Source organism: Bicyclus anynana, chromosome 2 (assembly GCF_947172395.1).
Source record: "Bicyclus anynana chromosome 2, ilBicAnyn1.1, whole genome shotgun sequence".
Taxonomy (NCBI): Eukaryota; Metazoa; Arthropoda; class Insecta; order Lepidoptera; family Nymphalidae; genus Bicyclus; species Bicyclus anynana.
The window spans coordinates 18,951,709-18,975,033 of record NC_069084.1 but is presented as its reverse complement, the minus strand read 5'-3'; the positions used below and the strand labels follow the sequence as shown (position 1 = coordinate 18,975,033).

At 39.1% G+C, this 23,325-nt stretch overlaps 1 protein-coding gene across 5 annotated transcripts in view; it reads left to right on the top strand.

Annotated features, from left to right (window-relative positions):
- LOC112058407 (protein 4.1 homolog) overlaps positions 1 to 23,325 on the top strand; it is an 82,389-nt gene that overhangs the window by 49,321 nt on the left and 9,743 nt on the right. For 3 of the 5 annotated variants that reach the window (XM_052888606.1, XM_052888602.1, XM_052888595.1), the window contains 7 exons: positions 246 to 418; positions 4,462 to 4,559; positions 13,813 to 13,906; positions 14,521 to 14,582; positions 14,893 to 20,541; positions 20,929 to 21,144; positions 23,018 to 23,113. In XM_052888606.1, the coding sequence (XP_052744566.1) occupies positions 246 to 418; positions 4,462 to 4,559; positions 13,813 to 13,906; positions 14,521 to 14,582; positions 14,893 to 20,541; positions 20,929 to 21,144; positions 23,018 to 23,113 (6,388 nt within the window). Of the gene's footprint in view, positions 1 to 245; positions 419 to 3,241; positions 3,297 to 4,461; positions 4,560 to 13,812; positions 13,907 to 14,520; positions 14,583 to 14,892; positions 20,542 to 20,928; positions 21,145 to 23,017; positions 23,114 to 23,325 lie in introns of those variants that run through there. The other 2 variants (XM_052888620.1, XM_052888610.1) reach the window with 2 other exon arrangements.

Here is a 23,325-nt window from a genome sequence, read left to right as displayed (position 1 = left end):
AACTAATGGATCAGCTCCTGATACTATTTTAACATAATGCATTTTATAAGTTCTTGCGTTCAAAATTTAAATTCAATGCACTATGTTAAGTCAACCTTGCATTACAGCACTGAGTGCGCGCACGCAGCGCGATGATAACTTGCGTGCGGAGCGTGTCTTGCGCTGAATAATAAATAGTAGTTAACACATTCAACAAAAAACAGTGCAGTAATAACAATCTCTAGATGACCGCTTGTCCCTCCCAGACTGATGTCGCCCGAGCCGGCGGCGCGCGGCACGCTGTTCCCGCGGCTGGGCTCGCGCTTCCGCTACAGCGGGCGCACGCACTACGAGTCGCGCGCCGCGCCGCCGCAGCGCACGCAGCCGCACTTCGCGCGCGCCATCTCCGCGCGCCGCCTGTCCTCGCGCAGCGCGGACGGTGAGTTGTAGTTGTTTGTGACTTACAGACTGATGTGCGGCTGACCTCTACCGCGGGCGCACGTATTTGCAGTGCGTGCGCCCGCAACGTGTGGTACTTTGGTACTTTTTAAAAACTAATGAAAGGTGGTATACTAATACCACATTTTAAAACAAGACCAGGAGACAGCAGATCTTATTAATTACAAACTATATATAATAAAAATAAATAAATAATTTATCAACACAAAAAAATAATTAAATTAATTTTTTTGAAAAAATTCCTAAACCATTTAATGTAAATTAATTGCTTCATCCTAAGCAATATGGCAATATTGATTTGATATTGATGATGCATAAGTAAGTTCTAAAATTGGGTTTACTGCGATTTGCCTAAAGAAATTTATTGTGTCAAATTTAAAAAATTCATTGACTTTAGTTGATTCCTATGACATCAAAAATGTCAAGACACGATGTTTTATTTACTGAAAGATATTAAACCGACTTCCAAAAAGGAGGAGGTTCTACGTTCGGCTGTGTCTATGTCTTTTTGATGACAAACTGCATCAACTATATCACATTGTTGATTCAGCATTACGAATGCGACTAAAATAGACAAGTCTGATAATTAATGGTGAAATACTGAAGATGGAAAAGTCCACAGTTTTTGCGAGAGTGAACTTAAACTTCAATGAGGTGCTCATATAATATAGTGGTTCATACATTTTAAGTGAGAAAAAGAAGACAGTTTGCCGATGGAGGAATAATAGTATGGCTTGTTTATTTTGCATGTCATTTCGATTTCGTGACATTTGGAACGGCACTATTAGTAGATTAGCTTATTTTATTGATAAAGATGCATAACGAATTTCCGCATCGCTCTACAGCAACACTGCATTCTTCAACTATGTTTAAAAACGTTTGAGATGTTTCCAAAAATACATGTTTTAACTAGATCCACTGGATATTGGCAAGTCTTTCACATAAATACACTTGATTTGTTTACAAAGAGAATCGTTTTCCGAGAAAATATATTACCGCGGTTTGGTGCGTTTGTTTGAGCTGCTGAAGAGGCGCGCGATCCATGCTTTTCGCACAAAAATACGCAGCGCCAATGTTCGCGGAAGTGTGAGGCGATTTAATGTGAGAAATAATAAAGATTTTGTTACGAGTCACTGATTTACATAGATTGCATCATTCTTTTATTAAGTACTTGAAGGAATATACATATATGTTCATGGCATAATTATGTTGCAAACGCAATTGTAAAACCAGAGTATTGTTAGATCAGATTGTATCAATCTGCTAAAAAGCTAATGCTCTAATAATAATGAATTATTTATTTGTCACCACATTGTATTAATTAAAAATTTCTGTTTGCTGAATGTCAATCTTCGATTGCAATAATGGGTATGTGTATTATCAGATATTTAGTAATAATGACCTGGACGTCCTGATAAAAAACGTGGTCTGGGAAATTTTCTGATAACTAAGCTCAAATCTAGCCTTAAACGCGATTATGACCTGCGGCTTAACATATCAGTATTCAGTGCCACACCTTTTAGACCAATAAGACATTTTCTACTACCAATTCAATAAAGCTTTTTGTTATTGCATGTAATATGTAGATTATTTTTACTTGATACGGCATGTTTTGAACCGGCTCAAGACTGTAGTGTTTGGAAAAGCTTACAAGAGGCCTATGTCCAGCTATGGATGCTCGATGATGATGAAGGAGCAAGTCATTCCCAAACTTTATGCGTAAAACGTATCTACCTTCATTCTTGGGAAAATACCAATTTGTCCATCTAATTTAATAATGTTTGTTGTACTATTCGGTCACCGTAGACGAGTGACCTTGTACTAGTACAGCGGTCTATGTAACGTCTATATTTCGCGCGCCATTGACTCATACGTTTTCCATTCCCATACAACCGACTATTGTCACCTTGCCAGACTGCAAGTGGACGGTGCCATCCATTGCGTCATTTATTAAATAGAAAAATATCTCACTTGTGTGTCGTTAGTCATGAATGTAAACTCTAGTGTTGACGAAGCAGTAAAGATTTGTATGTCGTACTATCTAAAAATACATTATGATGCATTGTTTGTAACTATGTGGATAATTCAGTAGGTTCTCACGCGGATATTCATTTTGACTCTTTTGACTTGATGTCCTTGAAAAATAACTATAGTTTTAAACAAAATATATGTAATTTGTAACACAATGCAAAGGATTTAACTGTTGGGATGGAAAGAAGAAAGAAGAAAAGAAAGAAGAAAGAAAAAAGCTTTATTAGTGAATTTGAAAGGATTTAACTATTACTATCCAAATCGTATCCTAAACGGATCGTAACCATCCATAAACTATCTATGAAAAATTTACTCCAAAACTATTTAATCTTATTCATAAATCTTACAATGGTTTGGTGAGAAAAAATAAGACTACTTGTTAGTCAACAATTTTCTTATTGGGGTGTATTTAGTGCATGATTAGTTATTGTACGCTGCTTCACTTGTAGTAACTTTTTTCAAACTTTCTAAAATGGATCTTTTTCTGGATAAAAGATAACCTGTGTTCTGTGAATAAATAAAATAAAAACTTTTAAGCTTATTCTAATAATTTTCTCTTGCATAACACCATCCGGTCCAGATGCAAGGAAAATGTAGTAGGGCAAGTGAAGTAGGCGGTATTAATACTCTGTTTACTCACTGTGACGTCATCCCATCACACGCTACGGCTGTGTTCTCGCGCAGTTGATAGGCGGCTCCCGACTCCACCACACTTGGACCGGTGTCGGAGCTTTCGTAGTTTGTAGTCGAGTGGTTTGGTAGTCGTTTAGTGTAGTGTTACAGTGAAATGGTGTTCACTGATTGTTGGAACCCGAATCGCTCGGCGCGTGAGTTGATTGATTGTATCGTTTTAGTTGAATTTGGAATCTTAAAGTATGATCAAAATACGGTTTTTTCTTTTAATTTGGAGTTTTAAATAAAAAAAATGGTGCTTTTGGAGAGAAATATTTTTTTACATGACTAATGGTGATAATTAGATCTTATATCTGTATGAGGATACTATATGTGCTTCAATCTATGGAGATTCGCACAATGAATTCTATCGGTTGTATAGTTTTGTTATCAACGTCTTAAAATGTTCAATATTAGATTTAGAGCAACAATTGAATTTTTTTAAGAAAATAAAAGTGAGAGTAAAAAAAGGTTTTATTTACAATATTTGGAACACGATGCAAAGTTTTGCTAAAGAACTTGATTACATTAGGTGACAAAATAGGTTTAAATATTATGCCTCTTCTCCACTAAAAATAAATTTCCTTTCAACTCCAACTTAGCAAACGTGAAGTAGCTTGTGCTACGGAACCCTACATTATGCAAGTTGTAATACGCGCTTCACCTGCTACTTGTATATTTATACAAGTGCAATGAAATGACACTTTTATATTTCCTCTAATGTTGTTTATTGTTTTGGCAGCGCGTCGCGTCCTCTGTACGAGCTGATACAATAATGAATGGCACTCACGCAACTTGTGATCTTGATTCTTGATATGTTTCATAAACATATAGATGGTGATAGCAAAAATTATTACTGGCTGCTTGTTGAGAGCGTCTTAAAATTAGACATAGTTGCAATTTTTTTTTTTCAGTTTCCAACTAGGAATTACTTTACTTATACATACCTATATTATCAACAGTTGGACGATAAACTGAATTAAACAATTTTAGATAAGACATCATTACATCTAAAAATTAGATTTGCCATACAAAATTCTAATTTCAATGTCTAACTTATATTTTTTCTCAAATTTGGGGTGCAGAATAATATATGATATTTTTGCTTCTATAAAACAATAAGTGATTTATTTTGGTATACTCCGCGAAAAACCGATGATCTCCGCTAAAATCTCGAATCTAAAACTTAAGCTTTTTCCGGAAATGTTGGCTCTACAATTACCCAACAGTTTTTGTTGTAAACATAAACGAGAACTACGCGGGAGAAACCGCGGAGCGTCGGCTGGTGCTTTTATAAAGAAGTACTTTTGTCCATTACAGCGTTGGCGGCGAGCGACAAAGAAGAGGCCATGCCCGAAGCCACCAAGCGGCACACCATGCCGCCACAACCCGCGGTCCGACCCACTATCAAAGACAAGGTATTATCAACATTATTGCTAAGGAACATTTCTAAATGACAGTTAAAAGAAAAAAAATACATATTAAAATATATATTTAAAAATACAGGCTTTATATAAATACTCTAATATGTAAAGTGGAGAACTTTTGCCAAAACAATTGAGTCCAAACTCAATGTCACTAACAAGAAATAACAACAGATATGGTAAAAAAGAATTCTTATGTTAAAATAATACATATTGTGTATAATACTAACTATAAATTTAGATTAAGAAGCAAACATTTCACTCGACGATATAGCAAATTGAACATCAATATTAGCATGATAGTAACGCTTTGGTAAACAAATAATTTACGTATCTCTCTCAGTTTCAGTACCTACTAGCGATAAACGGGGATTTGGCATTTCGCTCCACTTGGGACATTAACCGGCTAGGGCTGCCACCCAATTTAAAGTTTTGAAAAAATTAAAAAATATCGTTTTAATCGCAAAAAATTCATTTGCGGGAGAATATCTTCAATGGATTATAGTAGGACTTAAATTAAAAACCTTAGCGTTGGAGTAATAAATATCTACAAAACAAATAAAAAGTAGCTTTACTGTTAAATTTCTTATAATTTTAGAAACAAAACAATATTAAGAATGTTACTGCTTTTACTGGTTTTACAATAGCAACAAACGTATTTTTTATTATTCAAATTTAAAGATTCGTTTGCAGTTTGAAGTTTTGTGAATTAACGGCGGGTGGCAACCCTAACTGCAGTTTACATTGAACGGAATCACGTTAACTAATAGTGTTTGCACGGTAACTATCTCATCTGAACTTCATGGTTGTCATTAACGTAACGCGGGAAACACTGCGGCGCTGCACACCGACGCTCACCAACTGGGAACTGATCTATTTCACGCGTACAAAGTAATGACAAGGGAATAGAAATAGCGTGTACTTCCGCCTTCGCGTTATTCTGCACGATTAACAGTCACTGTTCTGCTCCAAGTTCCAAATCTCTATATGAAATTCATCAATATCAGTTCAGCGATTTAGCCGTGAATGGTAACAGACAGACTTAATTTCGTATTTACAATATTGGTATGGATACGCCTACTTTGTTTATGACGCTGGGAAATGTGTCGTCCTATCCCGGTCTGAGGATGCCCATTGCCTAGACTGAACTACCTAGTCTCCGTCCGGGTATGCGGGACTCGCTGGCTGAGAAGTAGAATACCCACTGAAACCCAGCGGTCAAAAAGGATGACGAAAAGTATTCCTCGATGCACTCAATATAAGACTGTATAAAATTAATTCTAGATGCTTAATATCCGTTGGCGACATCTTGTTTCCTGGATGGGTACATGCTATTTCAATCGCCTTGTTATTAAGATTTGTTACTATTTGCGCGATTGTTTACTCTGGCAACTAAATGCCTAATACCGTCTCGTTAGCATCGTGGTAAACTAACGACTTTGCTGCAGATGTTTATGCTTGGGAAATTGCATTGTAAACAAACTATGTGTAAACGACTGTGAGTCGGCGCATACTTGGCGAGATTCAGCGTAAGGCGCTTGTCTACTCCTTTACTATCAAAGTGATATTGTTGGCGTTGAAAATTAAAGTTAAAACGATTCTGTTATGCTCTCTCCGCCTCACGGAGAATTTGCAATTTGATCTATTTATGGGTGTGTATTATTTGAATCTTGCTTTTAAAGACACCCTTTTTCGTTGCTGACTTATTACAATTTTGATAAACGAAACGGTTTTTGAAAGGGAACTCCCAAAAATGCCCGTTAAAATCCAGGGGATTTAATTGTGTCATAAGGTGGGACGTCCCAGGATATCATGCGTATGCTAATATGATTATAAAGACACCCATCACAATTCTCGGGACACTAACTTTTATACGGTTTATGGGACTCTGCGAATATTTCGGAATATCCAAGAAAACCCTGGAGATCCGAATGCGTCATACGTGGTGGGACGCACATACGACGACAGGACGCAAGCTAATATGATTATAAAGATACCCTACCTTACGATGCCTGGGACGCTAACTTCCACACAAACCGTGGCATGAGTTGGCCTGTATCGCCGCGGTGTTTCCCTCACTAACGGTGTGTGTGGCGGGCAGCTGCGGCGCCGCTCGGCCGGCGCGTCCGCCTCCTCCGCCTCCTCGTTGGAGGGCGACTACTCCGCCGACACGCAGGTGCCCCCCGACGTTACCCTACCCACTACCCACTACCCACTACCCACTACCCACTACCCACTACCCACTACCCACTGCTCGCACACAGACTGTATACACTTGCTGAGATAACAGTAAGCCTACTCTCGTGATCAGAGAAAGAGTATCTCTCGTCCCCATCGCAATTACTTAAAGTGATATTTTTGATTTCGCCGCTGTTGGTCGACATTATTACCTCCATTCGTCCCGAGATATTGTCATTAACCCATGCGCGTACATAAAGCAAGCCGAATGTGAGTGTCTAAATGGTAACCTCGTCTCGTACTCTTTGCTCGGTTCGTCATTTTTCTGTTGCGTGTCGGTTTTTTTGCGCACGAATCAAATGGTCTCGTGTCGAAAACCACACTAGAGCGTCATTAGAGCCACAACACATTCTCTTGTTTGCATTCCTCAGCGACATAGCTCGTGACAAAATAGTAGCTAATAGCGGGGAAATCAAAAATATCGAACTAAATCTCAGTTCACCTGACAAGAGAGTGGACGTAGTGTCGCAGCTTTAGTGGAGAGGCTCGTAGGCCCCGCGAATCTCTAGCAGCGTGTGTGCAGTCGGCATTACACATCGACGCAGCTGACCTTTGCGACATTTTAGAAAGAGCATTATATTCTGCTCTTGATAATATAGAGCATTATAGCTCTATATATCAAGAAGAGCTGATATTGGGTATACGTTTATTGCCTCCGAAAACTATACGAATCCTTCCACTTTTATAACAAGATCTCAGAAGAAGAAAGAAATGACACTCGAAGAGTTGTCATTTCTTTTTCGAATGCAATACGGTTTCAATTCCATTTATCACAAAAATGCTTGGAGACAATCGAATCACTTCTTAAGCGCGCAACATTTATTATTAAAATATTGACCTAACTGGAAGCTTTTATATTGAGAGTAGCATTTCCGTTTCCGTCGATTTTATACCAGTTTTCGTACTTTTATTGACGTCAGGTTTGGCTTTGTGGCGCCACCTGGCGGTGTCGGGCTCGGGAAGTTTCGTAAATCGCTGAGCGCGACTCTAGCTCATTGGCGTTTCGTTTACCGTCGAAGCAACTTCTTGCAATCAGTGGGTACCCGACATTGCAAGAAAAAAGTGATAGTAAAAGTATAAAGTGAAGCGAATTCACAGTGACTACTTTACATTAATTGGTACGTGATCATTATTTTTAATAATTATCAGAAAATTTTAAATAGTACCTACGTGATAAATTTTTAACGGTTGGTCCGTTTGAATCACTAAAATAGTACGTGATCATTACTTTAACGGTTTGTCCGTTCGGATCACTACCTTATTTACACTACTACTTACCACAAAAGAATTATAATCATACTCCAGGTTTCATAGACCTAGAATCAAACGAAGAGGTAAAAACGTATGATACCTTACGTCATCTAGCAAATACAGAAAAAGCATATGCAGCTATCACATACTGCATTTTAAAACAAAAATTAGCTTTACAGGACGCAATAAAAGGTTTGCTTTCTTGGGCCAGACAAAACAATAATACAAATTCTGATCAGTTAACTGCGAAAATTGAGGAATTATTTCACAACAGTGAGTTTCATAAAGTTTTTTCAGATTTATTACAAATGGTTTGTGGCCACAGAGCAGAAACTATTGAGATGCGCCGTGATCATATCACGTGCCAAGTTCGTGATCCATTAGTAAAAGCATTATTGAATAAAATACCACCTACAGATACGCATTTATTTGATTCGGATAAATTCACATCCACCTTGGAGAAGGCTGGCGGCGTCCGAAAGGCTTTTTGGCCCAAAAAGGAAGGATGTGCACAGTCAAAAAATAGTCAACTAGATCGCCGCCCCTCGCGGGGGCAAGGCGTAATAAATGTTCCATCGCGTGGAACACACTCGGCACGGCATACACAATGCACTCACGCTCATGCACAATCTTACACGCATCATTATTATAACCCACCCTCGCGGGGTGGATATCAGCGTGCCGGTTATGCTTCTAGAAATCAACATACTAAAAATAATTTCGATTATCATGCAAAGGATAAAGAATCCTTTCCGACCCGGGGCTCGCGGCCCACTAAGGGTAGCTACAGAGGACGCTCCAACGCATCCAAAAACTCCAAAGATAACTGGAGAGATTGACTCGACTTCGTTTCAAGCAGGTCGTTTAGTGCACCACCTTTCGCAATGGCAGAAAATGCGAGCACCAGAAATCATACAGAGGTTAATACAAGGTTATCGCATACCATTCTTTCAAAAACCTCTTCTTGTTTTTCCCAACCTAAACAAAACATCATTTCACACTCCTGTGTCGGAAGAAATGTCTGCAATAGTACACAAAATGAGAAAACAAGGAATCCTAAAGGTAGCTCCACGCACACCGAGCTTCCTTTCGTCGCTTTTTCTGGTGCCAAAGCCCGACGGCCGGTTACGACCTATATTCAACCTCAAAGCACTAAACAATTACATAATAGCAAAACCATTCCACTTGATAAACATGCACCGCATCCCAGACTTTCTTCAATCCCAAGATTGGTTAAGCAAAGTAGACATAACACAAGCCTACTTTCATGTAAATATAATAAAATCACAGAGGCGCTTCCTACGCCTTGTATACAACGGAGAATTGTTGGAGTGGACTTGCTTGCCATTCGGACTAAACACGGCTCCCAAAACTTTCTCAATGCTGACAAATTGGGTAGCACAAGTTCTAAGAGAAAGGTGGAATATAAGAATAATAGTTTATCTCGACGATTTTCTCATAGCAAATCAAAGCGCACATACACTTCGGGAACATGTCAAAATTACAGTACAGTTACTACAGACCCTTGGTTGGCAAATAAATTTCGAGAAATCGATTCTTTGGCCACAAAAATCGATAACTTATTTAGGAATAGTATGGAAACCCTGGGAAAATCTGAAAATTCTTCCAAAGGAAAAGTCCGATGTAATAATCGCAAACATAAATCACGTGTTAAAAGAAAGAAGATCCACTCTAAAAAAGCTACAAAAAATAGTAGGTCTTCTAAATTTTGTGAGCTTTGTGGTTCCACGAGGACGATTGAATCATCGATACCTGTTGCTGTTCAAAAACACAATTCCGGATCCATCATCAAAAAATTACCCGTTACCGTTGAAGGTAATCGAAGAACTAGTTTGGTGGACTCAGAATTGTCGACTGCCTACTCCACTTCATTACCCTACGGCAAAAAATTTTTTAGTAACAGATGCCTCAGACCACGCCTGGGGAGCACTACTGAACAATCAGGCTCTATGGGGTTCATGGTCTCAAGAGGAACAGGCACTACATTCCAATCAGAAAGAAATGTTGGCCATACTACATGCCCTCCAGAATCAAGCTCATCACATACACAACAGTTCCATCTTAATTCAATGCGACAACAAGACAGCTGTCGCTCATTTACGGAGGGAAGGGGGGACGAAGTCGTTACCTCTATTGAATATAACATTCAGAGTTCTAGAGTTACTAGATCAACATCAAATTCACTACAGAATACAATATATACCCGGCAAATACAACGGTCATGCAGATCACTTATCACGTCATCTCCACCCGCCGGAGTGGCACTTACGCCCAGTTTGCGTAGAAAAAGTGTTTACGAAGTGGGGTACCCCGGTAATCGACCTTTTCGCTTCAGAGAAGGCTCATGTAGTCCAGAATTATGTAACGCGAGACATGATGGACCCCCAAGCTCTTTTTTACGATGCATTCAGCATCCCGTGGAACTTCCAACTTGCATGGGTATTCCCGCCACCATTTCTAATCCCGAGAGTCTTGTCTCACCTGAACCAGGCGATGGGAATATTTTTGATAGTAGTACCCCGGTGGGAGAAAGTCTTTTGGCGGGCGGATCTCAGATCCCGAGCGCTTGCAGCACCTATAACTCTAAGGCATCTAAAGAAGTTTCTCATCGACACTTCAACAGGCCTTGCACCTCCAAAAGTCGAGGAGATAGTTCTCGAAGTCTGGAAATGTGGGGGTGGTCAGAGGCGACAGAAACTTGGAATTCTAAACAGTTATCATTGCTTAAAAATTCCTGGCGAAAATCTACTCTAAAAACTTATGAATCAGCGTGGAAACGTTGGTGCTTATGGTCTAGAAGTAAAAATATTAATACTATTCACCCCACTGGTTCAGAGTTGGCACAATTTTTGGCAGATTTACACTTAAATCACAAATTATCTTATAATACAATCCTGTTACATAAATCAGTAGTGTCAACTTTATGTAACGCTGAAACTTCAAGTCTCTTAAGCAGCCACGCTCTTGTAAAGCATATCCTAAAAGCCATTGCATTAAAAAATCCAAAGATTTCCAAACCCCCGGTCTGGAATGTTAGTGATTTAACTTCTTACTTAGTTAATTATTCAGTAGATTTAAAAAATCAATTTCAAGTATCTCGTCATACTGCTGTTATATTACTGTTATGTTCAGGAAGACGTGTACATGATCTAACATTACTTAGAGTTGATGATAAGCATTGTATAAAATCTGATGATTATATTATATTTTGGCCACAGTTCGGTTCAAAAACTGATAGGAGTGATTATAGACAATCTGGCTGGAAATTACTAGTAAATAAAAATAATAATAACCTTAACCCTCTTTTTTGGATTAATAAATCTATTACGTTGTTGAATGATAGACGTAATGCAGCAAAAACCAAGAATTTGTTTGTAACAATAAGAGGTTTAGCTAAACCTGCCTCGCCTACGGTTATAGCAGGTTGGATAAAAACGTTATTTAAAGAAGCCGGCATATCTGCTACTCCTGGTAGTATTCGATCGGCAGTTGCATCCAAAAGTTGGTGGGAAAATCATTCCCTCGATGAAATATTGGCTCGTGGAAATTGGCAATCAGCAAATACTTTTAAAAATTATTATAGACGTGAAGTGATGGAAAGTAATAACTTAGAAAGTGTAACTCAATTGTTCAATTCAATAAATTAACGATTGTTAATATCAATGACTATATTGATTTGATTTCGCATTTAATATTATGTAATAACGATTTTGAGTTTTTTATTATTCATTATTATTTGTAAAGAAGGTTAATTGATTTAGAAATAAACAAGTGTTATTGGTTACAAAAAAGTTTTATTTTAATCACATTGGCGTAATAATATAATAGATACATAATCTAATATGTGGCGTCACCAGGCGAAAACAAACAGGCTCTCAATATAAAAGCTTCCAGTTAGGTCAATATTTTAATAGCAGCGTTTTACCTGAAATAAAACGCATATTAAAATACTTACCTAACTGGAAGCTTTAAGTAATTCCTGCCTGGTGATATATTGAGCCAATGAGCTAGAGTCGCGCTCAGCGATTTACGAAACTTCCCGAGCCCGACACCGCCAGGTGGCGCCACAAAGCCAAACCTGACGTCAATAAAAGTACGAAAACTGGTATAAAATCGACGGAAACGGAAATGCTACTCTCAATATAAAAGCTTCCAGTTAGGTAAGTATTTTAATATGCGTTTTATTTCAGGTAAAACGCTGCTATTATTTTTCAAAAACGTAACATGTTCATTTTTGTGGTTTTACCACTGAGCCATTAACCAAAGTATAAGTTCTGTTAATAAATAGTAATTATAAAGGTCAGCATCGTCTATGTATCCCTCATCATCCAAGTTTGTTTGGTTTTTGTGCTTTTATTCACTTTCTTATGTTAGAAATCCTGTAGTTTTTGTGCTGAATTAAATCTTGTGATAGTAAATCTTATAGTATTCGTTTGCAAAATGGTTTTATTATAAATTAACTTTATCTTTAAATTCAAATGAAGAACATACTCGTATTTCATTTAAGTGGGTTACACTAAAAAGGTCGTATATCTTTTACGGAGTTATTCTTGAAATCTATTGTTATTGACTTTAATTGTCACGAGATTTTTTAATGTACGGAAATCATATACTACTTAAACGAGAGATCCACTCGATTTGACCAGTGAAGTTACTTAAGTGAAATTTATTAAAGCGATTGTTTAAAATTATGCGAAATGTTTTACATTGAGCTTGTTGTAATATGTTTCAGATTATTATTTATGCATGTCGCTAGCCACATCTAGATAAAGTATTTACCTAATAATGCTTACTTAGTGCTTGTACACTTGATACAAACTGTAAAATAGACATGTTATTTGACTTTGAGTTCTGTTCAAAATCCGCGAGATTTTCGTTGTTGTCCGCAGTTGGACAAGCCGAAGTATACGCTTAAATTTAATAGTCTTCAGGTAGGAGGAGAAAGGCTAATGTCAGCACCATTGTGATGGTCAACTTCTGTTGTCAATTTTTTTCCTATAAAATAATTACCTTATTGCCGATTATTTTTATTTTTTTAATCGTATTCCTTAACTTTTTCACGAAAAATCATGCACGGTTCTTAAAAATTATACTTACTGCCCATATTTTACAAAACTATCTGTAGTTTTATAGTTATTTTGCAGTAGATATTTCTAAACACCTTTCACTTATGAGTTTTAATTTTTTATTAGAATAGAAGATTTGCGTTTCCGTTTTTGTGTGATGTTCCTCGTATTCTTACCTCATTCGTCCACATTTCAAACGTTCTTTTAGCTTTAATGGTAAATGTAAGATTCCAAAATCTATAAGAAAAATCTATTTAGCAATCTATCCACATTGAATATCTATAGAGAAATTGCTAAGAGTGACTACCGAAATTAATTAGAATATTTAAAAGAATTGGTCACATTATTTTTGGTGTATATTCAAATCCAAAAGCAAAAAAAAACAATATTTACGAAACGTTAAGGTAGTAGTAGTAGTAGAACATCAATAGTGAGAATAACTTAATTACCTCATTTTAATACGCGGATCTTTCAATTATAGTTCTCGAATATTTCTATTATAGTTGTCTTGGATAAAATAGTAGTGTAGACTTCGAATAGCCGATTTTATCGTTTCCTTTTAAGTAGACGAATACGTTTTGATGTATTAGTTGAATAGAACGCTTGAAATTTTTACGAATTGGAGAGGTCATATTTAGATGGTGTTCCTGTAAAGATGTGTTTCGTTCTAGAAGCCCCCGCCTGGCGCTGTCAAGGTGATGCCGACGTTGTTCAAGAAAGACGACGACAAGAAATTGCCTGAACAGCGGAAACCTGCTGAAAATGGCAAGTGTGATCAACCTACCCTGAACCTTTCACAATATTACGCCGTCTGGTCCTATGTCTGGCTATTCGGAGAGCATCGTAAACTTTGGACTCGAGTCTGTCTGTCTGTTGGTCTGGTCATACGATTGCATTGAGCTGCGGCCCCGCAGCCTTTTTTCTTGGCCAGCCAGGAAAATTGAGACGAAGAGTGTGAGCATGACTTTGATCTTCGTCTTTAATGAGATGTTGTTGACTTTCAAAGTTTTACGTACAATAAAATAATATAATGATGGCCGCATCTGATGGTAATTGGCATGATGGTATTGCGCCAGCCACTAGCCAGGAAAAGTACAATTTAATCCCCTTTAACTTTTGTTAGAGTCTACGTGGCTTGGTAGATTGCGAAAACTCTTGACAGTACATCATACTTAGCCTTAAAACCATATATTTCAAATTAACTTGTCATATATTAGAGATTTTTTGATTATAACGATACTTTATTAATTAATATGCAGCCTAGGAGAACGGACATTACTCGTGGATTCGTGGATTGATAACGGAAGCGTGTATGTGTGATATGGTTTGTTTTATTTTGCTTATTTGCTTGTGTTAATGTTCAATAAAACAACCCACAGGTACCGACACGACCAGCGACCCCGGCGTGACCAACAATGTAGAGACACCCAAGAAGTCCAAGGTATAACAACGTGTACATAATTTATCAAAACATGTTTTATGTTCAGGAATGGTAGAGACAATTGGCAATTCCTTTTATTTAATGTAATGTCACTAAGCTAGATTTTATATAATAAAAATTGTAAATATCCGTTTTAGAGGCAAAGCATGCATTTTATATGTTCGGTTCGCACTCAATGTTTGTCGGCGAAAGATTCAAACTGCTGTTTTAGAGCGATGCCCTTCACCAGTTAAATTTTATGATATATTTTTGTTATTTGTATTGATTTCTTATTTTATTTTTGTTTTTTTCCATACCCTTGTCCGTACAGGGAGGCTTTACGCTATTCGGCGGCAAGAAAGAGAAATCGCCTAAAGATGAGAAGTCACCCAAAGAAAAATCTCCAAAACTGAAAGTTGACAAATCTCCTAAAGATAAAGATAAGAAAATCAAAGATCCAAACGCTAAGATCGCTGTGCTCGATACCTCAATTGACAGTTCAAACCCTGATACTTCACTTGACGTGAGCCCTGTAAAAGATGAAAAACCTAGTTTCACTAAGCCTTATGAATATACGGATACTGAAAGAAGTCCTACGAGAAAACCTTTCATTCAAGGCGCATTCAGTTACGAAAAAGAACCTATTTCGGACGAAAAACAAAGAGGTATGGATGAAAGTCAAAGTCCGGGTACTAGAAAAGCGGGTCTAGCTTTTAACTATGCTCCAGGAGAAGATAAAAAAGTCGCTGAAAGCGCGGAAAAGAGAAAAACTCCTGAAGATTTCAGCAAACTCAAGACTCCAGGAATAGATTATGTGCAATCAGCCGCTTTGAAAGAACAAGCAAAGACTCCCAAGTCTAATCTAATAGACCCAACTCTCGCTCTTTTAGACGCCGAAAGAGCTCATCACGAGGCTCCAGTAGCCATAGTTCCTGTCGTGGCTAAATCCGATAATGAAATCCAAGTGGTTATCATAACTGGTCGGTACAACCCTAAGACCAAAAAATTAGATGATGCCAATGGAACTATTCTCGTTACAAAAGGAACGCTAAACAAAGCCAATGGAAAGATACAAACTGAAAAAGAATTGATCAACATGAAGTCTGGTCAAATAAACTTTACTGATCCAGTTTCAGGAAAACAAGAGGTAAAGAACGGTCATGTGGACTCCAAAACCGGTCATATTCTCTTTACATCTGGCGTCATTGATCCGAAAACTGGTAAAATAGATTCAACATTAGCTCAACAATACTGTTTCGTAGAAAAGGCTGAAGATAAAGTAGGTTCCAAGCCTGGTCGTGAAGTTGATTTAGTAGTAATTACAGGAAAATATGACGGTAAGCATAAGAAGTTGGACGCTTCGCACGGCCATGTTGAAGTTTCTAAAGCTATTGTATCTCCCGATGGTACTGTGATTTCAAATTATGGTGTTATAGATCCGAAGAAAGGTAAAATTGATTACATAGATCCAAAAACAGGCAAGCAAGATCCAAAACAAGCTTATGTTGATCAAAAGACTGGTAACCTTCTCGTTACAACAGGAGTACTTGATCCGAAATCTGGCAAAGTTGACTCCACATTGGGTCAACAATTTAGTGTTGTTGAAAAAGATGCGACAAAGGCAAATAGAGAAGTAAGATTGGTTGTTGTTACGAGCAAATATGATTTGAAAAACAAGAAGCTTGATTCGTCCTTTGCTCATGTGGACTCTATAAAGGGAGTGCTAAGTGGTGCTGATGGTAAAATATATACAGAATATGGTGTGATTGACCCAAGAACTGGTGATATACAGGTCACTGACCCTAAGTCAGGTAAGCAAGAAGTGAAACAAGCACAAGTTGACCCGAAGACTGGTAATATTCTGCTATTATCTGGTGTTATTGATCCACGAACAGATAAACTTGATACGACACTAGGACAACAATACAGTATAGTAGATAAACCTACATCCACATTCGCCACGTTGCCAGGAAAAGAAGTTCAAGTAGTAGCTATAACTGGAAAATATGATGCTAAAACTAAAAAATTAGATAATCCCAATGGTTTTATTGAAACCTCTAAAGGAATTGTTAGTGATAAAGATGGAAAAGTACACTCAAATTTCGGGATATTGGATCCTAATACTGGAAAAATCTACTACACGGATCCTAAGACAGGTAAACGTGAGTCTAAACAGGCAACACTGGATTCAAAATCGGGAAGTTTCCTTCTAACGGCTGGAGTAATTGATCCGAAGACAGGCAAAGCTGATTCAGCGCTTGCGCAACAACTTGCCATTGTTGATAAAGACGCACCTAAGGGAATTCCAGAAAGACTCGTCAATTTGGTTATTGTTACTTCAAAGTATGACCCTAAAACCAAAAAACTTGATTTGTCGAATGCACACATTAATTCCATTCAGGGAAAACTTGATGACGATGACAAAGTCCACACAGAACTGGGTGTTTTTGATCCAACAACAGGTCAAATAACAATAACTGATCCAGTTACTGGCAAACAGGATGTTAAAAAGGCCACTGTGGACTCCAAGACAGGTAACATGCTACTTACGTCTGGAGTTGTAGATCCCAATACAAAATTGGTTGACCCAAGTTTAGGGCAGCAGTATACTGTTGTAAATAAACCCAAAGATACATTTGCATCTGTCCCAGGAAAGGAAGTGCAACTTGTAATCATTACTAGTAAATATGACACAAAATATAAAAAATTGGATACTCCTAATGGTCACATTGAAACTTCTCGCGCCATTGTTGCTTCTGATGGCAGAATACACTCCAATTTCGGTATAATAGACCCTAAAACTGGAAAGATTGACCAAGTAGACCCTACAACTGGAAACCCTGAAGTTAGAAACGCTGTTGCCGACCCTAAATCGGGTCATCTTATCCTCACCTCCGGAGTCATCGATCCGAAAACCGGAAAAGTTGATTCATCACTAGCTCAGCAAATCAGTATTGTTGATAAAGATACAAAACCGGTCGAAAGACAGGTTCATTTAGTTATCATAACCACGAAATATGATCCAAAAACGAAGAAAATCGATCCAAGTCAAGGTCACGTAGATACAATTAGTGGCACAGTAGGCCCCGATGGTAAAATCTATACAGAAATTGGTACCGTTGACACAGCTACAGGAGAAATCGTGATTACAGATCCTAAAACTGGCAAGAAAGAAGTTAAAAAATCTCATGTTGATCCTGCTACTGGTCATATGCTGATTACAAGTCAAGTTATTGACCCCATGACAGGAAAAGTAGATCCTACTTTAGCACAACAGTACAGCATCGTTAACAAACCTGTTGTTCCACATTCAAAACCGCCATCTAAAGGTGAAGTGCGACTTGTAATCATAACCAGCAAGTACGATCCTAAGACTAAAACTGTCGACGCCGGCTGTGGAACCATTGACGCGTCTAAAGGCTATGTTAGTGTTGAAGATGGAAAAATACACACAGACTTCGGAATTATTGATCCTAAATCAGGTCAGATTCTGTATAAAGATCCGAATACAGGTAAGCAGGAATTAAAACAAGCAGAAATTGATCCGAAGACGGGCAATATTATTGTGACGTCATCGGTTACAGATCCTAAGACAGGCAAAGTTGACCCCTCATTCGCTCAACAGTTGATGATTGTTGATAAGCAGAATGTGCTGTCTAAACCGCAAGTGTCTCAGAGAGCAAGTATTTCACCCGCTAGAAGCATTCCAACTCCAGTAAAGACCCCCACTCCCACGCCAGTACAAACACCTCTACATTCGCCAGTTCATACATCTTCACCCATTAAAAGCCAGTTACAAAAAGCTTCTCCCATTACATCAGTTAAACCCGTGGCACCTCCGAAACCGATGACAGCTCCTCCAGAACCACCGAGGAAGAAAATTGTTAAAATTATGGTAATCTTCACGAGATTGGACCCTAAGACGAAGAAGCCAGATTTTCATACTGCTGAAGTGGAACATCTAACCGGCGTTCTCGATCCGAACGGTCTGGTCGAAACAAAATATGGCGTCATTGACTCAAACAAAGGAAGTATCGCCATCACGGATTCTGCTGGTCAGAGACTCACCAAAGATGGTTTGGTGCTCAATGAAACAGGTCAGATCTTTATTAATTCGGGATCTCTTGACCCCAAGACGGGCAAAATTGATCCGAACATGGGCATGATCGTCAGCATCGCCAAACAAGATGATCCTATAGTAGAAATTACTACAATAACTGGCCCTATAGATCCTAGAACCGGCAAAGTTAATATTGAAGACGGTGTTGTTGAACATACTAAAGGTAAGGTCGATGCGGATACAGGCAACATTTCAACAAAATATGGTGTTATCGACCCTTCGAACGGTGTCATATTCGTGACAGATACTTATGGAGCTCAAGATACAAAGCCTATTCAAATTGACGAGAACAACGGGCAAATTACTGTTACTGGTGCTGTCGATCCTAAGACAGGAAAGTTTGATCCTAAACTCGGACAAGTTCTCGTAGTGGGAAGTCATATCGATCCTGTAGTCGAAGTGACCACTTTTGTAGGTAAATTTGACTCTAAGAAAGGAATGATTGAACCGAAACATTCACTAATCGAGAGCAGCACAGGACAACTGAACCCTCACAACAACAAAATCGATACCAAATATGGTCAGATCGATCTAGTCAAAGGCACTGTCACGTACAATGACCCCAAGACTGGTAGATTTGAGAGTAAAGAACTTAAAGTTGACCCCATCACTGGACAATTCCTGTTACGTAGTGGGCAGGTCAATCCAAAATCAGGCAAACCCGACAAGGATATCGGAAGACTCATGTGCTTGAGGATAATTCAGACTAAAGTAGATCCAGTTTCTGGAAAACAAATCGTCGCGAACGATCCAAAGAACGTCAAAGTTGATCCCAAGACCGGCCAGATTTGGATCGCTGGACCGAAAGACCCACAAACGGGAGAAACGTTGTACACAGCCGGTCAAGTAGATCCCGTCACAGGCTACATCATTACCGTTTACGGCCGATATGATCCAAAATCGGGAACTATATCTAGAGCGACAGATATCGACAAAGCTCTTATCAAAGTCGATCCGGTCAACGGACAAATTTACACAGCCACGGGCGAAGTCGACGAAGAGAACCAACCGCTGTATTCCGCTTCCCAAGTCGACCCCGGCAGTGGGGAAATTTACACCAAAGTCGGCAGAATAGACCCACGAACGGGCAAACTCATCATCATCAGGATCTACATAATAACACAGAAGGACGAGAAAGGTCGCGTCAAGGAACTCGACCCGAAAGAATGCACGATTGACGAAACCACAGGCAGGATAATAACGACCAAAACCGTTTACGTATATCAAATCATCGACCCGGTCACCGGCGAGACCATCGACGTGGATCCGGACGACCCCAGGCTGAAGGGCGCGCGCACCACCGTCACTCAGACCATGACGCTGTCCGGCAAGATAGACCCCGTCACGGGGAGAATAAAGACCGAGTACGGCGACATCGACCCCGACACCGGCGACATCGACCCGAGCACGGCCGTGCGGGACCCCGTCACGGGCCAGCTCATCCTGCACTACTCGCAGATCGACCCCTCGCACTTCGAGGACAAGAGCGGCAACTACACGATCGAGAAGGAGACTCACGACCTGCCGGCGAACATCGACATCGAAACGGTGAACACGCACAAGTTTTCCACGTTCGGCAAAGACGAGAGCCCGGCGCGCGGCGACGAGCCCAAGACGTTCACGGAGTACACGACGTCCGAGCACATCAGGCACCAGGGCTACGTCGTGTCCCCGCCGACCCCCCAGTCCAAGATCCCGATCTCGCAGCGCGCCAAGAAGACGCCGACGCCGCCGGTGGTGGTGAAGACGACCACCAAGCAGCTGCTGACGCGCAACGACGAGGGCGTGACGCACAACGTGCAGCAGGAGGTGGAGAACCTCGGCACGGGCGAGGTGACGTTCTCCACGCACACCAACAAGGTTCGTTTCATTCTTTGCGTACGATTCCAGTAACGGGCGATAGAACCACCCTCTTAAATGTTGTTTTTTTTAATATCATTTTTTTCTTTACACGTCGACTGAAAGAAGACGACGGACAGGAAATTTATCTTTAAAATTATTATGCAAAAGTAATCAACATCACGCAGGAATAAAAAGCTGTACGTGCATTTGTGAACACTTACTCTCCATGCCTGTCGTTTTCCATACAGTCTGTGTTTCATTTAGTTTTTCCTTTTTTGTTTTAAATAATTTGGATTAATTATGGTTTGATTAGCTTGAGTGCTTCATTAGTAACATCAATGTCAGTACTCATGTGCGCACTAGCGATATCACGTTGACTGCATGTTAGTCTAACCCCGACCGTAGGCGGAAAGCTTAGAGCCGGAGGGGAAGAGCCCGTACGTGACGGCGCGCGCGGTGACCACGCGCACGGCGACCACGCACCACGACCTGGACACGAAGGCAAAGACCCAACAGATGGAGGAGAAGACGGTGGCGCACACGCTCACGTCGTCGGCCACGCGGCAGGAGCAGCGCGTGCTCACGCAGGAGGTCAAGACGACCGTGACCACCGGCGACCAGGTGCGTTGCCCACACTCTGCGCTCGGCGGCGACACGGAACTTTGAACTTTACCTTTATATCTAACTTTGCAGATAAAAAAACAGATTTTCGCCGGTATTGATGATTTTACTTACAACCGATCGTTGTATTCTAAAAGCGTTTTGTGGAAGGACTCCATTATTGATTTTAACTTTTACACGTTTATGAATACTGAAATACTAAAAAACGTTTATGTGGATGTAAAAGGACATTACTTATGCACTCGTATTTTCATTATAAAAATCTTTAGGTTAATTTCTGATGCCTCAGTTACGTATGAAAAGTGTGCATCTTTCCACCACAACACCACAATAATTAATTATAACTTTTTGAAATTTGTTGATGGTATAAGAATGGTCTTGGTGACTAGGGTTGATGCGCTAAAATTTCTTAGTCAAAGGCAAAATTTATTTATTTAAATTAGGCTTACTTTACATGAACTTTTGAAATGTTACTTATTACTACATACATTCAGTTCAAAGTTCCGTGGCGGTGCACTTTGTCATCATCATTGGCACGTTATCAGTTTGTACCGATTGATTTCTAAGTTTGATGACAGGTCCCTTTTAACTTTTGTTATGTTTCTTGGTTTGATTTTATTTCCGCTTTCGTATGGCAGCTTTTTCACGCTAATGTTGCGAGCGAATGCGCTTCGACCGACCGACAGATGCCGAGCTTTGATTTAGATTAACTATTTTCATATTTGTAACAAAAAATTGTTTTACTGGATTACTTCCACGATAAGGATATGGTTTCGCGTATTTTAATTTTAACAATTTATAAATTGCACTTTACAATTTGTTTGTAAACATTGTTAAATGTGATCTTGTTATTTTACTTGTTACTAAAACAATGAGTTAATTATTGACTAAAGCATACGATAGGGAAGTTAATGATTTACAATGAGTATTGAGTACTTGCAACTCTGCTATTTCCCGTAAAAACTTCACAACTCTGTATGATACTCTCCAGATGCGACAACACTCTGCATTTTCCGGAGACGTTGACTCGACTAGTAATTTTGCAGTTTGTTTATTTTAATTTTACATTTTCTAAATATTCTTCTGTGTTGGAGTGAAACGAACGCACTTAAGGGTATTTTGTTGGTTCTCGGTAAATTACACAGAGTTGTCAAGATTTCGCAGATAACAGTAAAATATTCTCTTAATGTTACAACAACAGTTAATATATTCGAAATGCCGTTTTCCAAGGAAAGTGATAGCCGTCAGCAAAATACGGTGTTGATGTGTAGACTTATCGCTATAGCTATCTTAAATAGTTTGATAGCGTTTAACTGTTATTGTTGACTCTTGCTTCTAATGTAGATATAATCGTGCTCTAAAGTATATTTAATTACAGAAAAATTCTTCATGAAAGTTGCCATATTTGTATGACTATTATGATCAGTTTTCCGTTGTAAATTATTTACAAGGCAAAAACAACATTAGCGTATACTAATGATTTTAATATTGGGTGATACTCACCGAGAGATATCAGTAGGTTACCATTAAATATAATCTTAAATACAAATCATTCATGGATTTATTTATTATTAAACAATTACAGGAAATACGTGAAAAAGCCGCCATAACTATGCATGTATGATTATGTTCTAATTTGTTTTTTTTTCTCTCCTTCCTACATGAACGATACCTAACCCAAATCGCATGGTGTGAACTTGACATGGGCTACCGAATGACCACCCATCCGTGATAACATCACCTTGTCAACATTTCGCCTAAAACTTGGCGTTAATTCATTACATACCTGTTATAACTTTTGCCGTTAATTTGGCATCTCATCATTAACATGAACCCATGAACCCATCTGCACCCATGGTGTCCCATGGCACAGCTAACTAGACGCGGCTCGGAGAGCTCGCTCAGCAGCGGGGATTCCGGAACGCCTATCGACTTCGAGGAGGGCGGGGAAGGACATTACTACGTCACTGTAAGTAATGCTTGATGTCATATTATTTTATTGGAGAAAGTGATTCACAATTTTTGTTTAAGTAAAATTTTAAAGATACCTTGTATTGTAAAATCATTCATAAACAAAATAACTCTGTCGATTCCCTAGAATAAAACTAAACTTAAAGTGAGAGGAGTACTTTTTTTATAATTTTGCCCGACCCGACTAGGTCCGAACCTATCCGTAATTTT